The sequence below is a fragment of the Oryza sativa genome, chromosome 2 (assembly GCF_034140825.1).
Source record: "Oryza sativa Japonica Group chromosome 2, ASM3414082v1".
Classification (NCBI taxonomy): domain Eukaryota; kingdom Viridiplantae; phylum Streptophyta; class Magnoliopsida; order Poales; family Poaceae; genus Oryza; species Oryza sativa.
The window spans coordinates 19,434,554-19,456,766 of record NC_089036.1 but is presented as its reverse complement, the minus strand read 5'-3'; the positions used below and the strand labels follow the sequence as shown (position 1 = coordinate 19,456,766).

The following is a 22,213-nucleotide window of genomic DNA, read 5'->3' as shown; positions in this document are numbered from 1 at the left end:
GGGCCCTTTATTTTGTCCAATCGTCACACTCATCTCCCCAGAGTCCCCTTGAGTTCTTCACGTCAGAGATGAAGTGCGGCAAGGTAGGTGACGCAAGGCGGTGATCGCCGGCGATTGGTGGCGATTCATTCAGATGAAGGGTAGAGAGGGTGGGGGAGGTTCTCAATTTGGACCAGACGACGACACTGTGGAGTGACGATGGTGGCAAGATGAAGCTGCGCCTGTTTATGGTGAGTCCATCGATCCTCAATCTGTGTTTGTTTGTACCTTTAGAGCAATCTGTGTTTGTTTATACCTTTAGAGCAACGGTATACAGTCACGTACGTGTGTTCTGGTAGAAATTCCAGGATTTGGCTGCTAGGTAGATGCATTTGTCTATTTCTGTGTAAAGTTAGGTTTTTTTCTTGCACGGGTAATCCTGTTTGTAGATGGTAGATAATTGATGGGGTGGTGCATTGTTGGACTGTACGTATGGATTCGGATGAGTTTTCAGTCAAGGTTCACCATGGGGTTTTTTCGTTGGTCATGGTAATTTGCGGTCTTACGTGGATGGCAAAGTCAGTTGGTTTGATCATATTAAGATAGACACTTGGTCTCCACTGTGGTTGGATCAATTAGTTGAGGATTTAGGGTACCTAAGGACTCCCAGCTTGAAGTATTACTGGTTATTATCAAGCAAGGGTATTTCTGATGGTCTCAGAGTGATTACATGTAACACTGATACAAATGTGATGGCCTCAGTGGTTGAAAAGTGCATGAATTTGGTTGTCTATTTCAATCATGAGGGAAAAGTTGGAGGTATTAACTGGGATGATATTATGAACAATCTAGTCCGGCGATCACCGTCTTGTGTAGCCTGCCTCGCCGCCCCTCCTCTCTGACGCGAAGAACTCGAGGGGACTCTAGGGAGATGTGTGTGACGATTGGATTAAATGAAGGGCCCCTTTGCAACATTACCCCATAGTTGTCTAGCACCCTTCACATCACGATGGCACGTCGGCTAAAAAGTCATCCCGAGGCTGGTTTAGACCACTAATGGACGCATAATCAAGTTTAGAGAGGTTAAAGTGTAATTTGAGAGTACATGGATCTAGATGACACACCGCGGCAAGTTTGAGAACCGCCGTTGCAGTTCACTCTAAATTTGTTTATCCATCTCACACATATTAATATAAACAAAAAAAAACTACAATAACCCTTACGTTATTAAATCCCAATACAATTATTTTTTACTTTCTCTATTCCCAATATAATTATATCTTATTTTTATAATTTCGTTATAGTAATTACTTCAAAAATTTTCTCTATTCCCAATATAATTATATCTTATTTTTATAATTTCGTTATAGTAATTACTTCAAAAATTAACTTATTTCGAGACAAATTAAAAGAGATGAAAAATTAAACTTATTATGAGACCTCTCTTCCGTTTCCGTCGGTGTCAACGTGGAGTATACTTGAAAGCGGACACACGTTGGAATCAGATGGCCCTGTCGTAGTGTCGTGCGATCCACGCCGACAAGGACCCTCAACCACACTTGCATCCGATGGCAGTTTGGTCATTGCACTTTGGCGATCTATAGCTTTCTGGCACAACAGTGTACAAGGTAGTAGTATTCCTTCCATCACAAACTATAAGCAATTTTGAAGGGATATGTTCTCTGTCCAGATTTATACTCACTACTTTTTAAATTGATCATCATATAAATTTATGCACCAAGACTAAGAATAATTTAAATCATATTAATCAAGACACCATGCACACATTCTCCCATAATACATGCATCGATTAAAACACCGTGCCAATTATATCTTAGCATGCACACATTCTCTCATGCTGTATTAATTGTATTATGATGAAATTCGTGTCCATGCGGTTATATGATGACTAATTTGAGAAATTTTAAATTCTATTATACGATGATCAATTTGGGAAGGAGTGAATAGTATGGTCTCGTTCGTTTCCTCTGTAACAGGTGGATGAAAATTTAAATACTCGTGGCACGCTTTTTAAACTGCTAAACTATGTGTTTCGTGCGAAAACTTTTTATATAAAGGTTATTCTAAAATATCATATTAATCCATTTTTTTAAGTTTGTAGTAATTAAAATCCAATTAGTCACATGTTATTACCTCGTTTTACGTGAAACATTTAATTTTTATCTTTATCTTTAGAAGATTCAAACACCACCTACGTATCATATCCCTCCAAAATAATTTATATTTAGACGGGAGAGTATTAGTTTCTGAACCCTCGCCGTCGGAGAAACTGTAGTAGCTGTACTTAAACAAGAACCTGAAATGACGGAAAACATAATAATATTCCCTTGTGCCGGAACAACGATCTGTTTTTGGGTATGGTAATTAATGCCCAAACATGCAATAAATCAGTTTAATTAAGACGAAATTGTCCTCTACACGAGTACATACATGTTCATCCCTGAATTTTGTACTCGGATAGTACAAGCAAAACCTTACTTCCCGGCTAATATGAAAAAACGCAACAGTAACACCGTAAATGGATCTGATTTGCTAGATCCTAATGCCGTCGTACTAGCAGAGATTTCAGTTCTACCTACCTAAGGTACCTAACAGACTGAAGTGGTCAGATCTAATCTAGTAATCCCCTTCCAACTCAACAAGCAGTTAGTGGTTGCTCCCACCTAGTTTTGAGGCTTCTTAAATAGGAGTAGTATCTTCTAACCCTAAATTCCTAATAATGTAGTAATTAAGTAAATGCTAATGACGAATTAGCAACATCATAAATCTTGATTAGTGCCTCCTGATGTCCTGATGCAGCTGGTCATTTGGTCAATGGAGGCGCTGCTCTCACCTACGCTTGCCACCTTGACTTGACAATTTCTTTTCCCCCTCTCTCTCTCTCTCTTTTTTGTTGCATTCACAAGCAACAAAATCCCCCCCACCACTTTGCCATTTTCCCTTCTCTCTTCCCCCTTTTTTTGCTGCCTCCCTTTGCTTCCTCCTCCAGCGATCAAGCTCTCGCGACTTCTAGAAGCTTCCACGGCGTCTCCCCCCCGAGGCATTTCTGGTGGGTGGAGCGGGGGGGCGGCGCTCATGGTGGGCGCAAGGGCTGGGCGGGTCCCAGCGGCGGCGGCGGCGGCGGCTGCGGTGCTCATCGTCGCTGCGTGCGTCTTCTCGTCGCTGGCGGGGGCCGCCGCCGCCGCCGAGGTGGTCGGGGGAGCGGCTCAGGGGAACACCGAGCGCATCTCAGGTGAGCGAGCTGTACTTCTGCACCCGATTCGTTCGACTTGCTGGGTTGTTAGAATGTTAGCTTGTGGATTGTGAATTTGTGATGCGAGTGATTCAGTTGTAGCCTCTTGTGTTGGATTTGTTCACGAACTTGGCTAGGGGAATCGCTCAACTGGCTCAGCTTGTTTGTAAATATTTTTCCCTTTACCTGATTCAAAGTTGGGATGCTGTTGCTAGGCGAGGACGTGTCAGCCTAACACCACTCAGTTCTTAGGCCGAAATTCTCCTCTAATCTAGTAGTAGTACTTCAACCATGGATATTCATATGCAATTGCAAGTTCGACCTGATAATGTGCATTGTACAACAACACCCGTGCTCTTAGAATCGCACATTCGCACTGATATGCTTTTTTCCCCCTATAAAAAAGGAAATCCGGATGTCCAATACTAGTTTGATGTAAATTCAGTACTGACTGCAATGGATCGCTGATTCTCGTGCTTATCGAAGGAATGTAATCTCTCCGCGCCAGCAAAGGGTTGTGTGAACATATAGAAATGTTGAATTACCATTTAGCACCTATTTCTCCTCCTCTTCCGTTTCTTTTACTTGTTACATAGTTAACATTTGATAGTTTTAAGACAATCATATATGCTTGTGCTACCTGCAGACCTACACTTGTTATGTCATTGTCTCATTGACAAAGTCCTATCCAACTAACGTTAGTTATTGTCAAGATACTGTGATCTGCTTGGAGCCAATCCAATTGTGCATATAACTTTTCCGATAATGGAATTGGATCCAATTATTGTTTCTATTTAATACAATAATTCCAGGATAAACAGTTACCCCATAAATGCAATTGTGCCAAATAAAAGAGAGGAGAATCTACCTGAGTTTTTTAGGAGAGTGGTGCATTCTGAGTTTATGTTTCAGAGAACAACAGAATTTTCGTTCAATTATTCATGATTTATTGAAAATGAATTCCCCTAAGCTTGTATTGAGTTTTACATTCTTTCTTCTTGTTAACATTTATTTCCACCTTAAATATTACTTATTAATTATATGGGGAATATCCAATGAAAACCATCAAATAAGCGGAAACCCGTGAAAACCATACCTAAAACTTTTCTAAATTCATGAAAAAAATACTAGATATAGCTATAGACATGAAATACATTCATACCAAATCTCAAGTCCAAACTTAGCTTCATTTGAGAGAAACAAAAAAGAGAAATTCTAGGTGAATAGTGTCATGTTACCATTCACCCAAAATGTCTTTTCTGTTACTCCTAAATAAAGTTGAGTTTGAACTTGATATTTGGTGGGAATGTATTTCATGCCTACATCCATCTCAAGTATTTTTTTTCATGAATTTATGAAACTTTTAGGTTAGGTTTCATGGGTTTTCACTTATTTGATGGTTTTCGCTGGATATGTCCCCTTATTATATTATAACTTCATGACTGGTTTTCTTGGAATCTGCTTATCAGTTTTATGAAGATAGTACTATGTGCTTCTACTCAACCAAGATCATTGACCTGCAGGAAGTGCTGGTGATGTGCTAGAAGACAATCCAGTTGGGCGGTTGAAGGTTTTTGTTTATGACTTGCCAAGCAAGTATAACAAGAGGATAGTCGCCAAGGATCCCCGATGCCTCAACCACATGTTTGCTGCTGAGATATTTATGCATCGTTTCTTGCTCTCTAGTGCTGTTCGAACGCTCAACCCTGAACAGGCTGATTGGTTCTATGCCCCTGTTTACACTACTTGTGATTTGACTCATGCTGGACTTCCATTGCCATTCAAGTCTCCTAGGATGATGCGGAGCGCAATCCAGTTTCTTTCAAGAAAATGGCCATTCTGGAATAGAACTGATGGAGCAGATCATTTCTTTGTTGTTCCACATGATTTTGGGGCATGCTTTCACTATCAGGTAATGATATATTGGTTTATTTGTCTTCTTACCTGCCAAGTCCTTGTCACTGTTGTAGCTAGTCATGATTTTAGTTCCACAATAGTTTTAAGAAATAGGTAGCTCAGGATAGATCCTACCTTTAGTCCCTATCTATTCTGAAACTGCATATGCAATGGTTATATGTCTTTACAGGAAGAGAAAGCTATTGAGCGTGGGATACTTCCATTGCTCCGCCGTGCCACATTGGTTCAAACTTTTGGACAGAAGAACCATGTGTGCTTGAAGGAGGGTTCTATCACTATACCACCATATGCGCCTCCTCAGAAAATGCAAGCTCACTTGATTCCTCCTGATACTCCCCGTTCAATCTTTGTTTACTTCAGAGGCCTGTTCTATGACAATGGGAATGACCCTGAGGGTGGGTATTATGCAAGGTAAGAATGTTTGCAGAACCTTGAAAGATACATCTCCTGTGGTACTTGGTCCTGCTTTATTGACTCTGTTGAACTTGTTATACAGAGGTGCCCGAGCTTCACTGTGGGAGAATTTCAAGAACAATCCCCTCTTCGACATTTCTACGGAACACCCAGCTACTTACTATGAAGATATGCAGCGCTCAGTCTTCTGCTTGTGCCCCTTGGGATGGGCACCATGGAGCCCTAGATTGGTGGAGGCTGTAGTTTTCGGTTGCATTCCAGTCATCATAGCTGATGATATTGTGCTTCCGTTTGCTGACGCAATCCCATGGGACGAAATCGGTGTTTTTGTTGACGAGGAGGATGTTCCAAGGCTAGACTCAATCCTCACATCCATCCCAATTGATGATATCCTAAGGAAGCAAAGATTACTCGCCAATCCATCAATGAAACAGGCCATGTTGTTTCCGCAGCCAGCACAACCTAGAGATGCATTCCATCAGATCCTCAACGGCCTTGCTCGGAAGCTCCCACACCCAGACAGTGTATACTTAAAGCCAGGCGAGAAGCATCTCAACTGGACTGCGGGGCCTGTAGCAGATCTGAAACCTTGGAAATAGAAAAGCTCACATGAAAAACTCGGCTTTGATGTTATTGTGAAGTTTTAAGTTATGTCCTTTTCCACTGAGGAGTTTCTAGTTTCACATAGCTAGATGATATTTATCAAAGTTGTATATCTCCAATGTCGCTGAGCTAAATGCCTACTCTGTGGAAGTGAGTGGAACAGTTTGTAGCTTTGTAATTGTATAAAAAAAATTAAAGCAATGAATGTCAGAATTTGTTCTTGTGTTCACTAAACTAGCTGGGTGACCCGCGCAATTGCGCGGCTAGCACCCATAGAAAGTTATATATATTTTAATATGATTTTACTTAAAGTTTATTAAATAGTTATCTCGTTGTTTTAAGACTTTGAAATACCAAACCTTATAATCCTTGTGTTTCTAATTTTATAGTTTTTAAAAGTCACACCGTACCCCTTACTTCTGTCATATCTTTCTTTATTTGCTTGTTCGACCTAGCACTATTTCTATTCATTCTTCTTGGGACTTTTAAAAATTGGATCTTATAGATTTTATAGTTTAATGTCCCATTGGGTTTCGTTTTTATAATTTCTAGAAGTTCTGTCAAACGTTGCCATTATATTCCTTTACGGCCGTCCACTGCCTCTCCTATTGATTGTCATTGGCATTATAAAAATTGAATATAATTATCATTTAGGTTCATTTTTTAACTTTCTAGAAGTTCCGTCAAAACGTCAGCGACTTTGTCACTGTACTTCTCTACGACTCGCTTGATGCCTCCCTTCTTTATTATCATTGAGATTTTAAAATCAAACATGAGTATTATTGGTTTTTTTTACTTTTACCTCTAAAAATTGGACCTATAGTTTTTAGAGTTTATTGTCTCGTTGGATTTCATTTTTTATAACTTTTACAAATCCTGTCAAACGCTGCACTATACTCCTCTACGACCCGTCCGCCGCTTACTCTTTATTGCCATTAAGATTGTAAAAATCGAATATAACTATTGTTTGAATTTATTTTTTTACTTTCTAAAAGTCCCACCAACCATCGGCGGCTCTGCCATTGTACTCATGTATGACTCGCCCATTGCCTCTCATTTTTATTGTCATTGAGATTTTAAAAATCAAATATGATTATCATTGGATTTTTTTTTTTGCTTTCTAGAAGTCCCGCCGACCGCCATAACCGATTGCTTGACTATCTGCCCGTCGTCATTCCTTTTAATTGTCATTATTATTCTATTTTGTGTTTTATTAATAGTATTTAGATGTCCCATCAACCACCACCATTCTACTCCATTATAGCCCTGTTACTTAATTAATTTCGTCATGTGTTTTAAATGGCCTTTTCTTTCAGTAGTATTTATTTTTTTATTACCAAATTTAGTTATTTATAAATTGTGTTCCTACTTGAAATCTTATTTTTCTTTTTCTAATTTCAGAATTTATTATATTTTTTGTTTTGAATTTTAACTAATATTGCATTGTGTTATTTTTTATTTTCAATGTCAGTTGTTTCAAAATTGTATTCCTACTTGAACTCTCTTTTTAATTTGTCTAATTTTGGATTTTATTTTATTTTTTATTCCAAATTTTAATTAATTTTATATTGGGTTCTTATATGTACTCTTATTTCAATATTGCTTAATTTTAATTCCGCATTTTAGTTATTTTTAAATTGTATTTGTCGACGGGTGATACCCGTAGACCGGATATAGAGGGTATTGGGGTACGTTGGTACAAGGATCTACGTAGTACAACATCAAGCAAACAGAAGACAAAGATTGTACTGGTTCAGACCCCTTGATAGGTAATAGCCCTAATCCAGTTGATGTGGGATTATATGATGGAAAAACACAGATTACAAAGGGAACGGTGGAACTCAAGGGATCCGGCGAGATCGTAGTCGAGTTGGTTCGACTAGATCCCTGGCGGTTTGGCTCCTGCAGGCTCTGGCTTCGTAGGCTGTGGGGGTTGTGTTGGCTCTGAGATTCGATGCCTTAGGTCCTCCCCAGGGGTCCCTTTTATATCACAGGTCAGGCGGTTTCCAAGTCGAACTTGGAGACATCAGACCCTACACGATACATTGACGACCTAGTCTTGTTCGAGTAGGACTCTTTTCGTCCGTAAACTCCGTGAAGGATTTCCTTAATATATGCAGAGGGTATCCGTATGCGCGTGGGTATGCCATACCGATATGCGACGTATATCGAAGGGTAAAGGGTATACCTAACCCGTAACCCTGACAGTAGCCCCCGACTTCTGCTTAAATGAACTCGTGTAACCATTCGCGACTTCTTGTGTCGAGACTGTTGTCGTTCCCAGTGTGAGGACCGTAGAGACATGACGTAGTCGAGAACACCATGTGAAGCCCAATGGTCACGATTGAATTTAAACTGAAGTCTAAAAAACTGCCGCGCGTAACAGACCCAGAAATTTCCGGCGGGCATCTCTCTCCTTTCCTTGGAATTCACACCGTCGGTAGTGTGTCTATTTAAAGGAATTTTGGGGATCCATTTTGAAGTCCGCCTATTGTGAAGAAAACATCCCGCCTGCAAGCGTTCTTCGTCTTCTCCGCTCCCACAAGAAACCCTAGCTCGTCTTAGGTCGCATGGTTACGATCGAGGACTACATTCTCTGCGGTTTTCTCCCTACACCTTCCGAATTTCTTCTCTTGGTATTGAACTTCTATGGTCTTTCTCCGGCGATCTCCGATCGGTGATGGATCTTGGCAAATCATCCTCCACCAGCGCGTCGCTGAAGAAGCTTCAGGAAGACGGCGCCCTTCCCGGTCGTGGAACCATGGAGAGGGAAGTAGGAGGTACTGAACCGCAATTCTATCGCCTTTCTTAGCATCTTTTCTCATCTTTGTGAGGCCTATATTGGGGTAGAGCCCTTTCTCGATCTCTTTCGCTTCTACTACGAGCTGTGTTGGATGGAGTCCAACAGGGTGTCTGGATGCGTCGGGTTCCGACTTCGGGATTGCCTGAAGTCGCGTTATATCCCCTTCCAGTGCCCTTCCTCTCACAGCAAATGGCGAACGAGGTGGTTCTACCTTCAGATCGAAGATTCGGACCCTGTCTTCGTTGTTCCAGAGGAACAACCGGATAAGATTTCGTCTTGGACCGCAAAGCCCCCCTTGACCCCTTCTCTCCAGTCGTTCATCGATATTGTCGACGATCTCCGAGTACGAGGTTGTTCTGGGTATGAAGTCGCTGCCGACTTCGTTGGTAGACGGATCCAGCCGCTCCAGGCTCGAGTCCATCCAGCTTTTGACTATTCTGGACCGGAGGACGCGACCCGGGTTTCTCCTCGGGGTATCTTTCTTGTATTTATCCTGACATGATCGTGTTCACGTTCCTCCTGATTTATCAAAATTTGGTTCTCGATTCACAGGTCTGAACAGCGAAACCGTGGGACGTCGTGTCGGCCAGGTGATGATCAGTGGCCCGACAACGGCGAGTAACATCCATGTTCCCCTTTGTGAGAAGGAGGCAGCCGAACGTGACACTGCCATCAATGTAAGTGTACTCAATAGGCATTCTGCGTTTTTCTTCCGAGATCGCTTTGTGACTTGATTAAGCGTAGGCTCTTCCTCTGACTGACATCATCGGGCCGCTCGCTGACCATCAGGTGGTGGCGTCACTGAAGGAGAAGGTCGCCAAGGAGGCGTCCGATGCTGCTGCTGCTGCTGCTACCACAAGTGGTGGCAATGTTCCGACAAAGGGGAGGAAGTTCTCCTCTGTAAGCGGACATCGTCGCAAGGCATCTACCCCCTCGGTAAGCTATCCTGTTGTCTGATCATACAGCCAGAAGAATTTCGCCTTACTTCGCATCAACCGTTTTCCAGGCCTCGGACGCGTCTCCCCCGCCTCCACGACGACAACGACTTGTGACACTTGGCGAGAAGTAAGTGGATGAACTTAAGTTTCCGTGATCTTGTTCGAGCGTTGTCTGAACCATGGCTGTCTCATAGGGCGGCGTGGGTGAAGGCGGCGCAAGATGAGTCCGGAGGGACTTCCGGCGCGTCTCCCGCTGTGGCCTCGACGGATGTCGTGCTTGCGCCCGGGAGCCGCGAGGCAACACCAAGCGGCCCAGCCAGCGATCCCGCGGCTGGTCGTGGTCCACCGGCTGCCGTCCTCACCTGGGAGGAGCTCCAGGTCGAAATGGGGCGCCTCCTCGAGGCTGGTGCTCGTGGCATTGGTCGCGAGATTGCGGAGGCGAGGTCGGCGGCGGCGTCGGCGAACGAGCGCGCCAACTGGCTGGTACACGAGTTGGCGGAGGCTCGTGAAGACCTCAAGAAGATGAGGGAGTTGGTGGCTGGCAACGAGCGACAACGGCAGGGGCTCGAGCACCGCATGTCGGAGCTCGGGAACAATCTGTCGAAAATCCGTGGCTCGTTGCGGGTCACCTATACTGGTATGCACCAGCTCGCCGGGGAGTGCGGCATCAAGTCTACCATCCCGGCGAATCCCGATGAGTTTTCACTGACATCTTCTCTTGCGAAGCTGGCGGCGGCGATGGAGGAGATCCCCTCCAAGCATGCGGCCAGGATCGGGGAGGAGACGTCCAACGGAATCTATACCGGGACATGCCACGTCCTTGCGTGTGTGAAGCTGGCGCATCCTGAACTCGATCTCCGCGAGATCTTGGATCAGGGGGCGGCTAGCGATGCGCGTAAGGAGGTGATGGAAGAAGTCGGCGATCTGGGGGAATCTGTTCTCCCTCTTTTTGAAGAGTAGGATCTCTTGTACTCCTCAGACATGCTGTGTAAAACTTTGATGGACCTCAACCGCCTTTGTGCGTGCAGCTATTATCCTAGCTTACTCTTGCATGTTGATCTTGAGTACTTTTTGTCCCTTGTAGAGATGTTGATGATGAGGATGTCCAGCAGCGCGGGCAGCCTGAGTCACCGGCGATCATTTCGGCTCTCGCGTTTGAACCACATGCGTCGCCAGACAATGTAGACCAGATCCTAGCTACGGGGACGGGGATGGCGACGACTTCCTTAGGTTAGTGGTCCATTCATCCCTTATTGCTCCTCCGACTAGATCAGCTATGTTCTCGAAAGAGGCGTGCAGCTTGACTTAGTTGTTCCCACATTGGGCAGATCTCGAGAGTGCTCTTGCTGGCCAAGATCGTCGTATCCAATATTGGAAGACAAAATTTGAAGTAGCGGGAACTCGAGAGAACCATGCTTGCAGTGAAGAAAAAGAAGGCTGTGGAAACGCTCCGAGGTCGTGAGGTGTGGTTCAACTCGTACTTGAAGAGTTGCTGCACATCCATGGCCAAGGTTTGTAGAGAGCTCCGAGTACCCCGTGGGGATCCCAAGGAGTCGGCAGCCGGATACATCTCGTGGCTGAACGGGGCCTGTGCTCAGCTCGATGGCGTCGGCAAACGCATCGACGAGGCCTTGAAGCAGGAGTGTCGTCGATCGAGCCGATATGCCGGAGGGCACGTGTTGGCTTGCCTACGAGATCATCGCCCGCGCCTGGACCTCGATTTTCTCCGTGAAGGTTTTGCTCGTTCCCGGAGGACTCCGACGGAGATAGACCAACTGGCGAAGTCGATGGCGCCATTGGCGGAGAAGGTCTTCCAATCTATGGACTGGCGTTGGCCTTCTTGGTAGTCTTTGTACCCTGTGATAGACATCTTAGGGAAAAGTGTAATATAGCCTTAGACTTGTAAAAATTATAAGGAGTATTTTGTGAAATGGAAAAGAAATCTATCTTAACAGATCTTTCTTACTCCGGATATCGTGTGTCAGAGTGTGTTCTCAGTTCACGACTTTAGTCGGTCGTTTGAGTCGTACATTCTCCCTAGCCCCTAGCCTTGTCGTCAGAGAAATTTTCTCGGAGGATAAGGATCTTGGACCTTTGACCTGCCTTGGTTGAATAAGTTAATTTCCGATTACACGGCTTGGTTAATACGCACGGCGAGAACTCTTACACGACCAGGTCTTACATGGTCTTTCGTCTCTACAGGATCTGACAAGTCCTTATCGACTCTGGGTGTCCCCAGCCGAATATCCCTTAGGTTCCTCGGAGGTCTTGTCGAGACGACATAAAGGGACATAAGGATTGGTTTCAACGCTAGGTGTCATCTGGGTAAGGGATCATCGGGCAGGAACACTTTGATTGTAATATGCGCCTAAGAATAGGCTTTATTGATGCTGTAAGGTGTCTTACAGATATGGATGATATTGACTCATACATAGAATTTATGTAATTGGTCAATGTTCCAAGAATTTGCCAACTCGCGACCATCACCGTCTGCAATTTTGAATGCGCCTAGCCGTAAGACTTGTGTGATCGTGTAAGGTCCTTCCCATTTGGGTGAGAGCTTGTTTCGCCCTGCTTGGCTTTGAACCCATCGGAGGACGTAGTTGCCGTTCGAAAGTATGCGTGCTCGGATGCGCTTCTCGTGGTAACGACGGAGGGCCTGTTGGTAATTGGCTGCTCGGACGGCAACTCGTTCGCGATGTTCGTCGAGTAGTTTCACATCGACGTTTCGCTGCTTCTCCTGATCCTCGTCGGAATACTTCTATACTCGTGTACTCTGATGTCGTAGCTCGCTGGGGAGCATGGCCTCGGAGCCGTACACGAGGAAGAAGGGTGTTTCCTTGTTAGACATTGTCGGTGTGGTGCGTACAGCCCATAGTACTGATGAGAGTTCTTCGACCCATTTTTTGTCGTGTGACATGAGCCTGTCGTAGACTCGGGTTTTGATCCCTTGTAGTACTATGCCGTTTGCCCTCTCGACTTGTCCGTTGCTTTGAGGATGAGAGACCGAGGCGAAGCATATCTTGACTCCAAGCCCGATGCAGTAATCCTGGAAATCGGTGCTGATGAACTGGGAGCCGTTGTCGGTTATGATGCGGTGCGGAAGTCCGTATCTGCAAAATATCCCCTTGATGAATTTGATGGCGTTGTCGGCCTTGATTTCCCCCGTGGGTACTGCTTCGATCCACTTAGTGAATTTGTCGATCGCCACGAATAGGAACCTGTAGCCGCCCTGTCCACGTGGGAATGGCCCAAGTATATCTAGCCCCCAGCACGAGAATGGCCAAGTAAGAGGGATAGTCTGGAGCGCTTGCTCGGGTAGCTTTGTGTGTTTACTGTGCAATTGACAGGCTTCACATTGTTGGACCATGTCGCATGCATCTTTAAGGGCGGTTGGCCAGAAAAACCATTGTCGAAAAGCTTTCCCGACCAATGTCCGACCGGCGGCGTGTGACCCACAGATGCCTTCATGTATATCAAGGAGGAGGTGTCTGCCGTCGTCAGATGAGACGCATTTGAGAAGTACCCCGTTTGGCGCTTTCTTGTATAGATCGTTGCCGACCATACAGTAGATTTTTGCTTTAAGGGTTATTTTCTCGGCTTCGGTATCGTCCTCGGGCAACTCCTCGCTGTCGATGAATTTGATTAGTGGGATGCGCCAGTCATCTGTGGTCTCGATATCGGCAACGGCACGTTCTGCCTTTGTGGCCTCCGAGCTAATGTCGGGGGCGGCCGGGCTAACTTCGCCGCTAACCACTTTTACTGATGGCTTTGTCAGGATGTCCAGAAAAATTCCGGGCTCGAGCGGTTCTCGTCTGGACGCACGTCGTGCTAGGTCATCTGGCTCGATGTTGTCCTTGCGGTAGACGTGTTGGACCTCGATCCCATCGAACCTTTTCTCTAGCTTCCTGACTTCTGCGAGATACTTGGATAACTCGGGGTTAGAGCATTTATAATCTTTGTGCACCTGGTTCGCGACTAGCTCGGAGTCCCCTTTCACGATTAGTCGCTTTACCCCAAGGGCGGCTGCAGCTCTTATCCCGGCAAGTAGTCCCTCGTATTCGGCTGTGTTATTGGTCACCCTGAAGTTGAGGTGGATTGCGTGCTTGAATTGATCTCCGAAAGGAGACGTTAAGATAAATCCTGCCCCTGCTCCTTGGCTGTTGAGTGCACCATCGAACGCCATTGTCCACGTTTCGGTGTCGACTTGGTTGTCTGATTTGTTATCAGGCATAGTCCAATCGGCTACGAAGTCGGCGAGTACCTGGGACTTGATGGCTGTTCATGGCACAAAGTGGACATCAAATTGGCTCAGCTCGACTACCCATTTCGCAATACGGCCAACAACGTCTTTATTTCTCACAACTTCACCGAGCGGGAAGGAGGAGACAACTGTGACTCTATGGGCTTGAAAGTAGTGGCGTAGCTTCCTTGATGTCATGATGACCGCGTAAAGCAGCTTTTGGATATGTGGATATCTTGTCTTTGCGTCGTGGAGAGCTTCGCTGACGTAATAGACTGGTCGTTGTACTTTCTCTCTCTCGACAACAATGACAGTGCTCACGGAATATGGCATGGCGGCAATATAGAGGAATAATTCTTCATTAGGTTGGGGAGTAACAAGTACAGGGGGGTTTGATAGGTAGCGCTTGAGTACAACGAATGCCTCTTCGGCTTCCTGTGTCCATACAAATTTGTCTTGTTTCTTTAGTAGAGCGAAGAAAGGTTGCCCTCGTTTTCCCATCCTAGCGACGAACCTGCTCAGTGCTGCCATGTATCCGGTTAGCTTTTGTACTTCCTTGAGTCTTGTGGGCGACTTCATGTTCTCGATTGCCTTGATCTTCTCGGGATTTGCTTCTATTCCTCTGCCGGAGACAAGGAATCCGAGCAGCTTGCCCGACGGTACTCCGAACGTGCACTTCTCTGGATTGAGCATGAGGCGATATCGTCGGAGGTTGTCGAACGTTTCCCGCAGATCGTCAATCAATGAGTCGCTTGTCTTGGTCTTGACAACGATGTCGTCGACGTATGCCTCGACATTGTTGCCGAGCTGGTCGCTAAGTGCGCCCTGGACCGTGCCCTGGAAAGTATTCCCTACGGTTATGAGTCCGAACGGCATCTTAACATAGCAAAATACCCCGAATGGCGTGATGAATGCTGTCTTCTCTTTGTTCTCTTTTGCCATGTTGATTTGGTGGTAGCCAGAGTAAGCGTCGAGAAAGCTCAACAGCTCACAGCCGGCTGTTGAGTCCAGCAGTTGATCTATTCGAGGAAGAGAGAAGTGATCCTTGGGACACGCCTTGTTGAGGTCAGTGAAGTCGACGCACATTCTCCATTTCCCGTTGGCCTTCCGCACCATGACTGGATTGGCTAGCCACTCTGGATGAAGTACTTCTCTGATGAAGCCAGCTTTGAGAAGTTTGTCGAGCTCTTCTCGTATGGCTTGTTTTCGGTCTGATGCAAATCTCCGCAGTCTTTGCTTTACTGGCTTGGCATCGGGTCTCACCATGAGTTTGTGCTCAATCACCTCCCTGGGGACCCCCGGCATGTCGGACGGCTGCCAAGCGAACACGTCAGCATTGTCGCGGAGGAAGGTGACGAGCGCGAGTTCCTATTTCTCGCTTAGTGTCGCCCCGATCTTGACGGTCTTGTCGGGGTTGGCACTGGAGAGTGGAACGATCTTGATTGTGTCGTCCGATTTCAGCGTCTTGTTTGTCTTGCTCACTTTCTTGGGTGGCTCAGTCGTGGCGGGTGGGCTGGGGGTTTGCTCGACCATGTCGAGGCTCCGTTTGTCGCATTGCACCGCCAGCTTTGCGTTCCCTTGAATAGTGATTGTTCCCTTCGGTCCCGGCATCTTGAGCACTTGATATGCGTAGTGAGATGCAGCCATAAACTTCGCAAGTGCAGTTCTCCCGATGATGGCATTATAAGCTGTATCGAATTTAGCGACATCAAAGGTGATCTGCTCCGTTCCGAATAGTGGGTTCGACCACGATCGGATATCGTCCTGGGATGACGGCAGTCTTGGGGTGGTCTTCTTCCGAGAATTCTATCTTCTGTTCAGACCACTTCATCTTCGGTGCAGCCCCCTGCCATGTCGAATAGACTTCGCGTTCCACTTTCTTGTATTCTCGCTTTGAGGAGTACGTTGTGTAACCTCCGAAGATGTGTGAAACGTGGAGGTCAGAGTCTGGATATGCTGAGTCCGATTCCTGGGGAGCCACTTCCGCATCCTTTTCGACCACGCGTACTCACTTGCCTTTTTCAAATGCAATGTGCTTCTCGAGCGACTTTTTGAAAGAAAGGCAATCTTCCAAAGAATGTTTGTCCGTCTTGTGTATGGGGCACCATGTTTTCTTTGCGTCGCTACTTTGTGGGTCTGGGCGCTTGGGAGGGTTCGTGTATTCTGCTGCGAGGACTTCCGCTTGAGCTTTCCTTTTCCCATTCTTGCGATTTTTCTTCTTGCTTGACTCAGGTGTGTCCGTGGCTGGTTTCTTCTCTCCCCCGGTCTTCGGCTTATCGTTCTTGCGTCTTAGCGCATCATCTGCGTGGGCGCATCGCTCAACAATCTTGAACAATCTCTGAGTAGTTGTGATGCGTCTTGTTGCCAACTCCTGGGTAGTATAGCAATCTCTGACACCGGACTTGAAGGCGTGAATTACAGAAGCGTCGGTGATTTCGGAGATTGTATTTCTGCACTCGTTGAAGCGCCAAACATATTCCCTCAAGGATTCACCCGAGTTCTGTGTCAACGCGTGTAGGTCGTCTTCGATCGCGTGGCGCTTGTAGGTTCCTTGGAAGTTGGCGACGAACTGTTGCCGCAGGTCTGCCCACGAAGAGATTGAGTAGGGCGGGAGATGCATCAGCCATGAACGTGCAGAGCCTTTTAACGCAGTTGGCAAATAATTAGCTAATGCGTTGTCGTCTGCTCCGGCGGCGTAGAGTACTGTGGAGTAGACTTGAAGGAACTCTTTTGGGTCGGTGCTCCCATCGTACTTCTCTATTGCTCCGGGTCGGAATCTCTCAGGCCATCGGACATCACGCAGGGAACGACTGAAAGCTCTACACCCAGCACTAGGGGCGGTGGGTTGTCGGCGATCGTGTGTCCTTCGTGGATGTCTGTCTGATGATTAGGAAGACGAGGATGATGACGATGACGATGGGTCGCTTGGTTCCGGCGTACGATTACGAGGATGTCGGCCTGGCTCTCGAGAATCTTATTGTAGTCTTCCGCTGTTGTCTCGGCGCCGGTCTCCATCATCGTCGTCATTATGGTGACGTCCTCGACCAGTATCGCTTGGCGCCCGCCGTTCGCGATCGTTGTGATCGTGGCAGTTGTGGCGGTTATCACGGTCTCGGTCTTCGTTTGAATAGTCTCCTCGATCTTGGTTATCATGATGCCGTGAAGAGACATGGCGCCGGGAACGGTTCTCGTTGTCTCGTGTGCGTCGTGCCTCTTGGTGGCCGTTCAGGTGATCGCGGAGATCGCCGGTGCCGCGAGGTGGAGGGGTGGCCCGATGAGGCGATTCCCTCCGTTCAGGGTTTTCACCATTGGCATCGCCAGTTGGTGGCTGCTCTGGGTGCGCTGCGGCAGCGGCCTCTTCGAACGCATTGCTGAGGTTGGTCACTGATTCCCGTAGTCGTTCTGTCCAACGCGCGAGATCGTCGTTCAGAACGGGATCGTAGGGGGTTTCCCTCAGTATAGCGTCGACGGCTCTGATGTGCTGGGCTGGGGTGGCCACTTGATTCTCCGCTTCTGCATTGGTGCGCGCTGACGTGCCGACATCGTTGATAGCCAATACTTCCCGCGGCGCGCTCGCTGTCGATGATCCATAGTCTTCGAGGAGGTGCAATACTGATGGTTCATGGGGACCGATGTCGATTACCCCAACAAATCGATCTGAAGTTGGTGTCGCTCCTCGTTCCTTGTCTTTATCCCTGATGGGGATGTGTGACTATTGGACCTTAGGAGATGACACCTTCATGGCGCTGAGAAAAACCTTGCAGCTTGAGAGGTCGTGATTTTTTGTCTTGTGGATAGGACAATAGACATCACGAGTTGGAGAAATACGCTGAATTCCACGCTCTTTGCAGGCGCGAATTTCGGCGCAGACGTTGAGAAAACCCAGCAGGCTTGCAAAGTATGTTTCCTGGTTTTGTGGATAGGACACCAGGACCTTGTCGCTTCAGAAGTTATCCTTGTCGGCTCGTGGTTCTTGTCGGAGTGACAAGGTTTGGCCGCCTTGGAATCCTTCTCGAGCTCGGATGTCATTGATGTTCCGTTCTCCGCCTCAGCGGGAGGATCTTTCGACATGGAGTCGTTTTGGTTTGTAGCCACTGCATTCTCGTTTCCGGTCATTGATGGACCGGCTGAGATCAGCATTGTGGTGTAAACTGGGAAGACGATTTCTCCGACTTGAGTCCACACCAGCATTGTTGAAGCAGGGAATCCCTGGTTGAGGTTGGTGTTGAAGTTGTTGTCGACGAAGCTGGATGACATAGTAGTAGAACCTTGAGCACCAAGTCCCCCTACCTAGCGCGCCACTGTCGATGGGTGATACCCGTAGACCGGATATAGAGGGTATTGGGGTATGTTGGTATAAGGATCTACGTAGTACGACATCAAGCAAACAAAAGACAAAGATTATACTGGTTCAGGCCCCTTGATAGGTAATAGCCCTAATCCAGTTGATGCGGGATTATATGATGGAAAAACACAGATTACAAAGGGAACGGTGGAACTCGAGGGATCCGGCGAGATCGTAGTCGAGTTGGTTCGACTAGATCCCTAGCGGTTTGGCTCCTGCAGGCTCCGGCTTCGTATGCTGTGGGGGTTGTGTTGGCTCTGAGATTCGATGCCTTAGGTCCTCCCCGGGGGTCCCTTTTATATCACAGGTCAGGCGGTTTCCAAGTCGAACTTGGAGACATCAGACCCTACACGATACATTGACGACCCAGTCTTGTCCGAGTAGGACTCTTTTCGTCCGTAAACTCCGTGAAGGATTTCCTTAATATATGCAGAGGGTATCCGTATGCGCGTGGGTATGCCATACCGATATGCGACGTATATCGAAGGGTAAAGGGTATACCTAACCCGTAACCCTGACAGTATTTGTATTCGAACTCTTCTTTTTGTTTTTTTGCTAATTTCGGATTTTATTTTATTTTTTATTCCTAATTTTAATAATCTCGTATTGGGTTTTTATATGGACTCTTCTTTCAATTTTGCTTATTTTTAATTCTGAATTTCAGTTACTTTTAAATTGTATTTCTAGTTGGACTCTCCTTTTCTTTTTCTCCGATTAATGTGGGAATTTTGAATTTTAGTTATTTTTAAATTGTATTTCTACTCGAACTCTTCTTTTCCTTTTTACTAATTTCATATGTTATTTTTTATTATGAATATTAATTAATCTCGTATTGGGTTCTTATGAGGACTCTTCTTTCACTATTGCTTATTTTTAATTCTAAATTTCACTTATTTCTAAATTGTATTTCTAGTTGGACTCTCCTTTTCTTTTTCTCCAATTAATGTGGGAATTCCGAAGTTATTTTTAAATTGTATTTCTACCGGAACTCTTCTTTTCCTTTTATTTTTGCTAATTTTGAATTTTATTTTATTTTTATTTTGAATATTAATTAATCTCGTATTGGGTTCTTATAAGGACTCTTTTTTCAATATTGCTTATTTTTAATTTCGAATTTCAATTGTTTTTAAATTGTATTTCTAGTTGGACTCTCCTTTTCTTTTTCTCCAATTAATGTGGGAAGTTCTAGCCCCCACAGCGAACGTGGTGCCTTTTTTCATAATGTATTTTGCTATATACCCTTCTTGGTATGTAGTCTTTTCTTGTTGGTTTATTATAATTTGATAGAAATTTTAGTGGCATTCTTCAATTCTTTTCTAATTGTACTCAAATCCCAATTTAGAATTTATTTTATGTTTTATTCTAGATTTTTATTAATCTCGTTTTGTGTTCTAGAGGTACTCTTCCTCGTATTCCTTTTTTTATTCCGGATTTTTTAATTTCTAAATATATTCCTGATTTATTTTGGGTTGTTACAATTTTATTTGGATTAGTATTGAAAACCAATTTCAGAATTTATATTATTTGTTATTCAAAATTTTTATTATTCTTACTTTTGGATATTTATATATTGTATTTTGCTATGAACTATTATTTATTTGTAGTAAGAGTGTAAGTAGATAAGCCACAAAACCCACTTATATGTCAAAATAAGTTATGAACCTACTTATTTTAACTTATAAGTGAGTTAACGGCTTACCCACTTACACCCGTTATTTGTAGTCCTAAAAAATAAATGTATTTCTAGAGGTGGCCAGCGTAGTGGGCTGCCTATGATAATTCTTTTACATAGGCGACCCCAAGCCTCCCACCATAGACCAAAATTATCGCAACCAGGCCTTCTCATGGACCGCTTGTGATCGTGTAGGTGGGTGACGTTGGATGTCTATGAAATTATGTTTTAGGTGCTACTCCCTCCATTTCATATTATAAGTCATTTGACTTTTTTCTTAGTCAAATTTCTTTAGGTTTGACCAAATTTATAGAAAAAATTAGTAATATTTACAATACCAAAGTAGCTCCATTAAATTTAATATTGAATATATTTTAATAATATGTTTGTTTTGTATTAAAATGTTAATGTATTTTTCTATAAACTTGGTCAAACCTAACGACTTTGATAAGAAAAAAAATCAAATAACTTATAATATGAAACAGAGGGAGTATAACATATGACATATGGCATAATAACTTGTTCTTTATTTTCTCAAGTAAAGGGTTCACAAAGTGGTAAATATTACGAAGACATGGATGTTTTTTTTGTCCTTCTTGTCTGAACCCGTGTGTTTATAATTATTATTTATTAAAGTGATCCATGACGCCAATTTATTTTTTTATACGATTAACTTATATACTGTATATGTTTTGTTATAACTTATTTAAATTAAATCAACCATATTAATGGTCTAAACTTTTTTAAATATGATTAATGGGGTAAATATAAAGCCCTCATAATTAAACGCATAATTAAACGTCAAATATAATTATGCATATTTTTTCTAGTTCCAATATAGTGAACAGACTCCTCAAATATGTATTTAAGTAGAAAAAAAAACTTTTGGTAGGCTACAAAATTATTTCCAGTGATCTATCGTGTAGGTGTTGATAGCAAGATGGATGAATGCACGTGATTTTAGAGTGGCATCAAGATTATCTGGGCAAGTGAACTTTTGGTAGCTACAAAATACTCTTCCGTGGACTGTGCATCTTTTTTTCCCCTTTCCTTCCGTGGATTGTGTTTTTTTTTCCTTTTTTTTCCACACCCAATCGGACATACCTTGCCTAAATACTATTAGGACTCTGACATGCATGCTCGTTAGAAGTACTTTAACCTTTCCTATTTATTTATTATATAAATAGAGTTTGTTTCATACCAATAGAAATATTGCCCAATAAATCTACACCCTTTAATCTATATGCACTGTATAATCTAAAGGTGTAGCTTTTTTCTCTTTTTCTCCGATTAATGTGAGAATTTCTAGTCTCAACAGCGAACATGGTGCCTCCTTTCAAGGCTGTTTTAATAATATAATAGATTAGTGCAGATGTAATGTTGGCTTGCCATTATGTTATTACTCTGTGTTGCAGGACTAAAGATTGATTATGTACTAAAAAAAAAAGGTGTACATACTGTCTCAAAGTGGAGTAAAGGGAGAGATGCAACTCTTGCAGGTGAACTACAGGCTGTAAGTTGTATTAACAGTTTACTGTAAATTAAGTTACACTTCCGTATCTTAACACATTGCTCAAGTCTCACATTTTATACTACAATTTGCTTGTTAATTCTTAGAAACCCATCTGACAGTCAGCAAAGTGACTTGATGAATACACACATTTTGCAGCCGTTGTTGGTGTGATTTTGGCATGTAGGAAGGACCATACTAACCTGTGGTAATTAAGGAAGTGCTATTAGGCAAGAGCAGATGCTTGCACAGACAAAAATATAATCTAAAATTTTCATTTCCAGAACATAATTATGGAACATTACACAATTGAGTACATTTCTCAGGTCATACTAAATACATACACTCAGTATGACTGACGACCCATTTTCATTTGTTACATATGGCTGGCACAAACACATGTTCAGCCACATAAATGCATATATGAAAACTATGAGATCTACATAGATACGTATTTCTTGATTTTTTTTTCTTTTATCAGTTTGTATTTTCTTGATTCTTGATTATATATCACGTAGCTAGGCACATTTATAATG

At 44.2% G+C, this 22,213-nt stretch overlaps 1 protein-coding gene across 1 annotated transcript; it reads left to right on the top strand.

The window, feature by feature from the left end:
• Window positions 1-2,925: 2,925 nt before the first annotated feature.
• On the top strand, window positions 2,926-6,392 carry LOC9269523 (probable glucuronosyltransferase Os02g0520750). The gene is made up of 4 exons (NM_001424298.1): window positions 2,926-3,232; window positions 4,756-5,144; window positions 5,319-5,560; window positions 5,646-6,392. Exons 1-4 carry the CDS (start codon window positions 3,076-3,078, stop codon window positions 6,160-6,162), a joined length of 1,305 nt encoding a protein of 434 aa, NP_001411227.1. The 5' UTR covers window positions 2,926-3,075; the 3' UTR covers window positions 6,163-6,392.
• The last annotated feature ends 15,821 nt before the right edge of the window (window positions 6,393-22,213 follow it).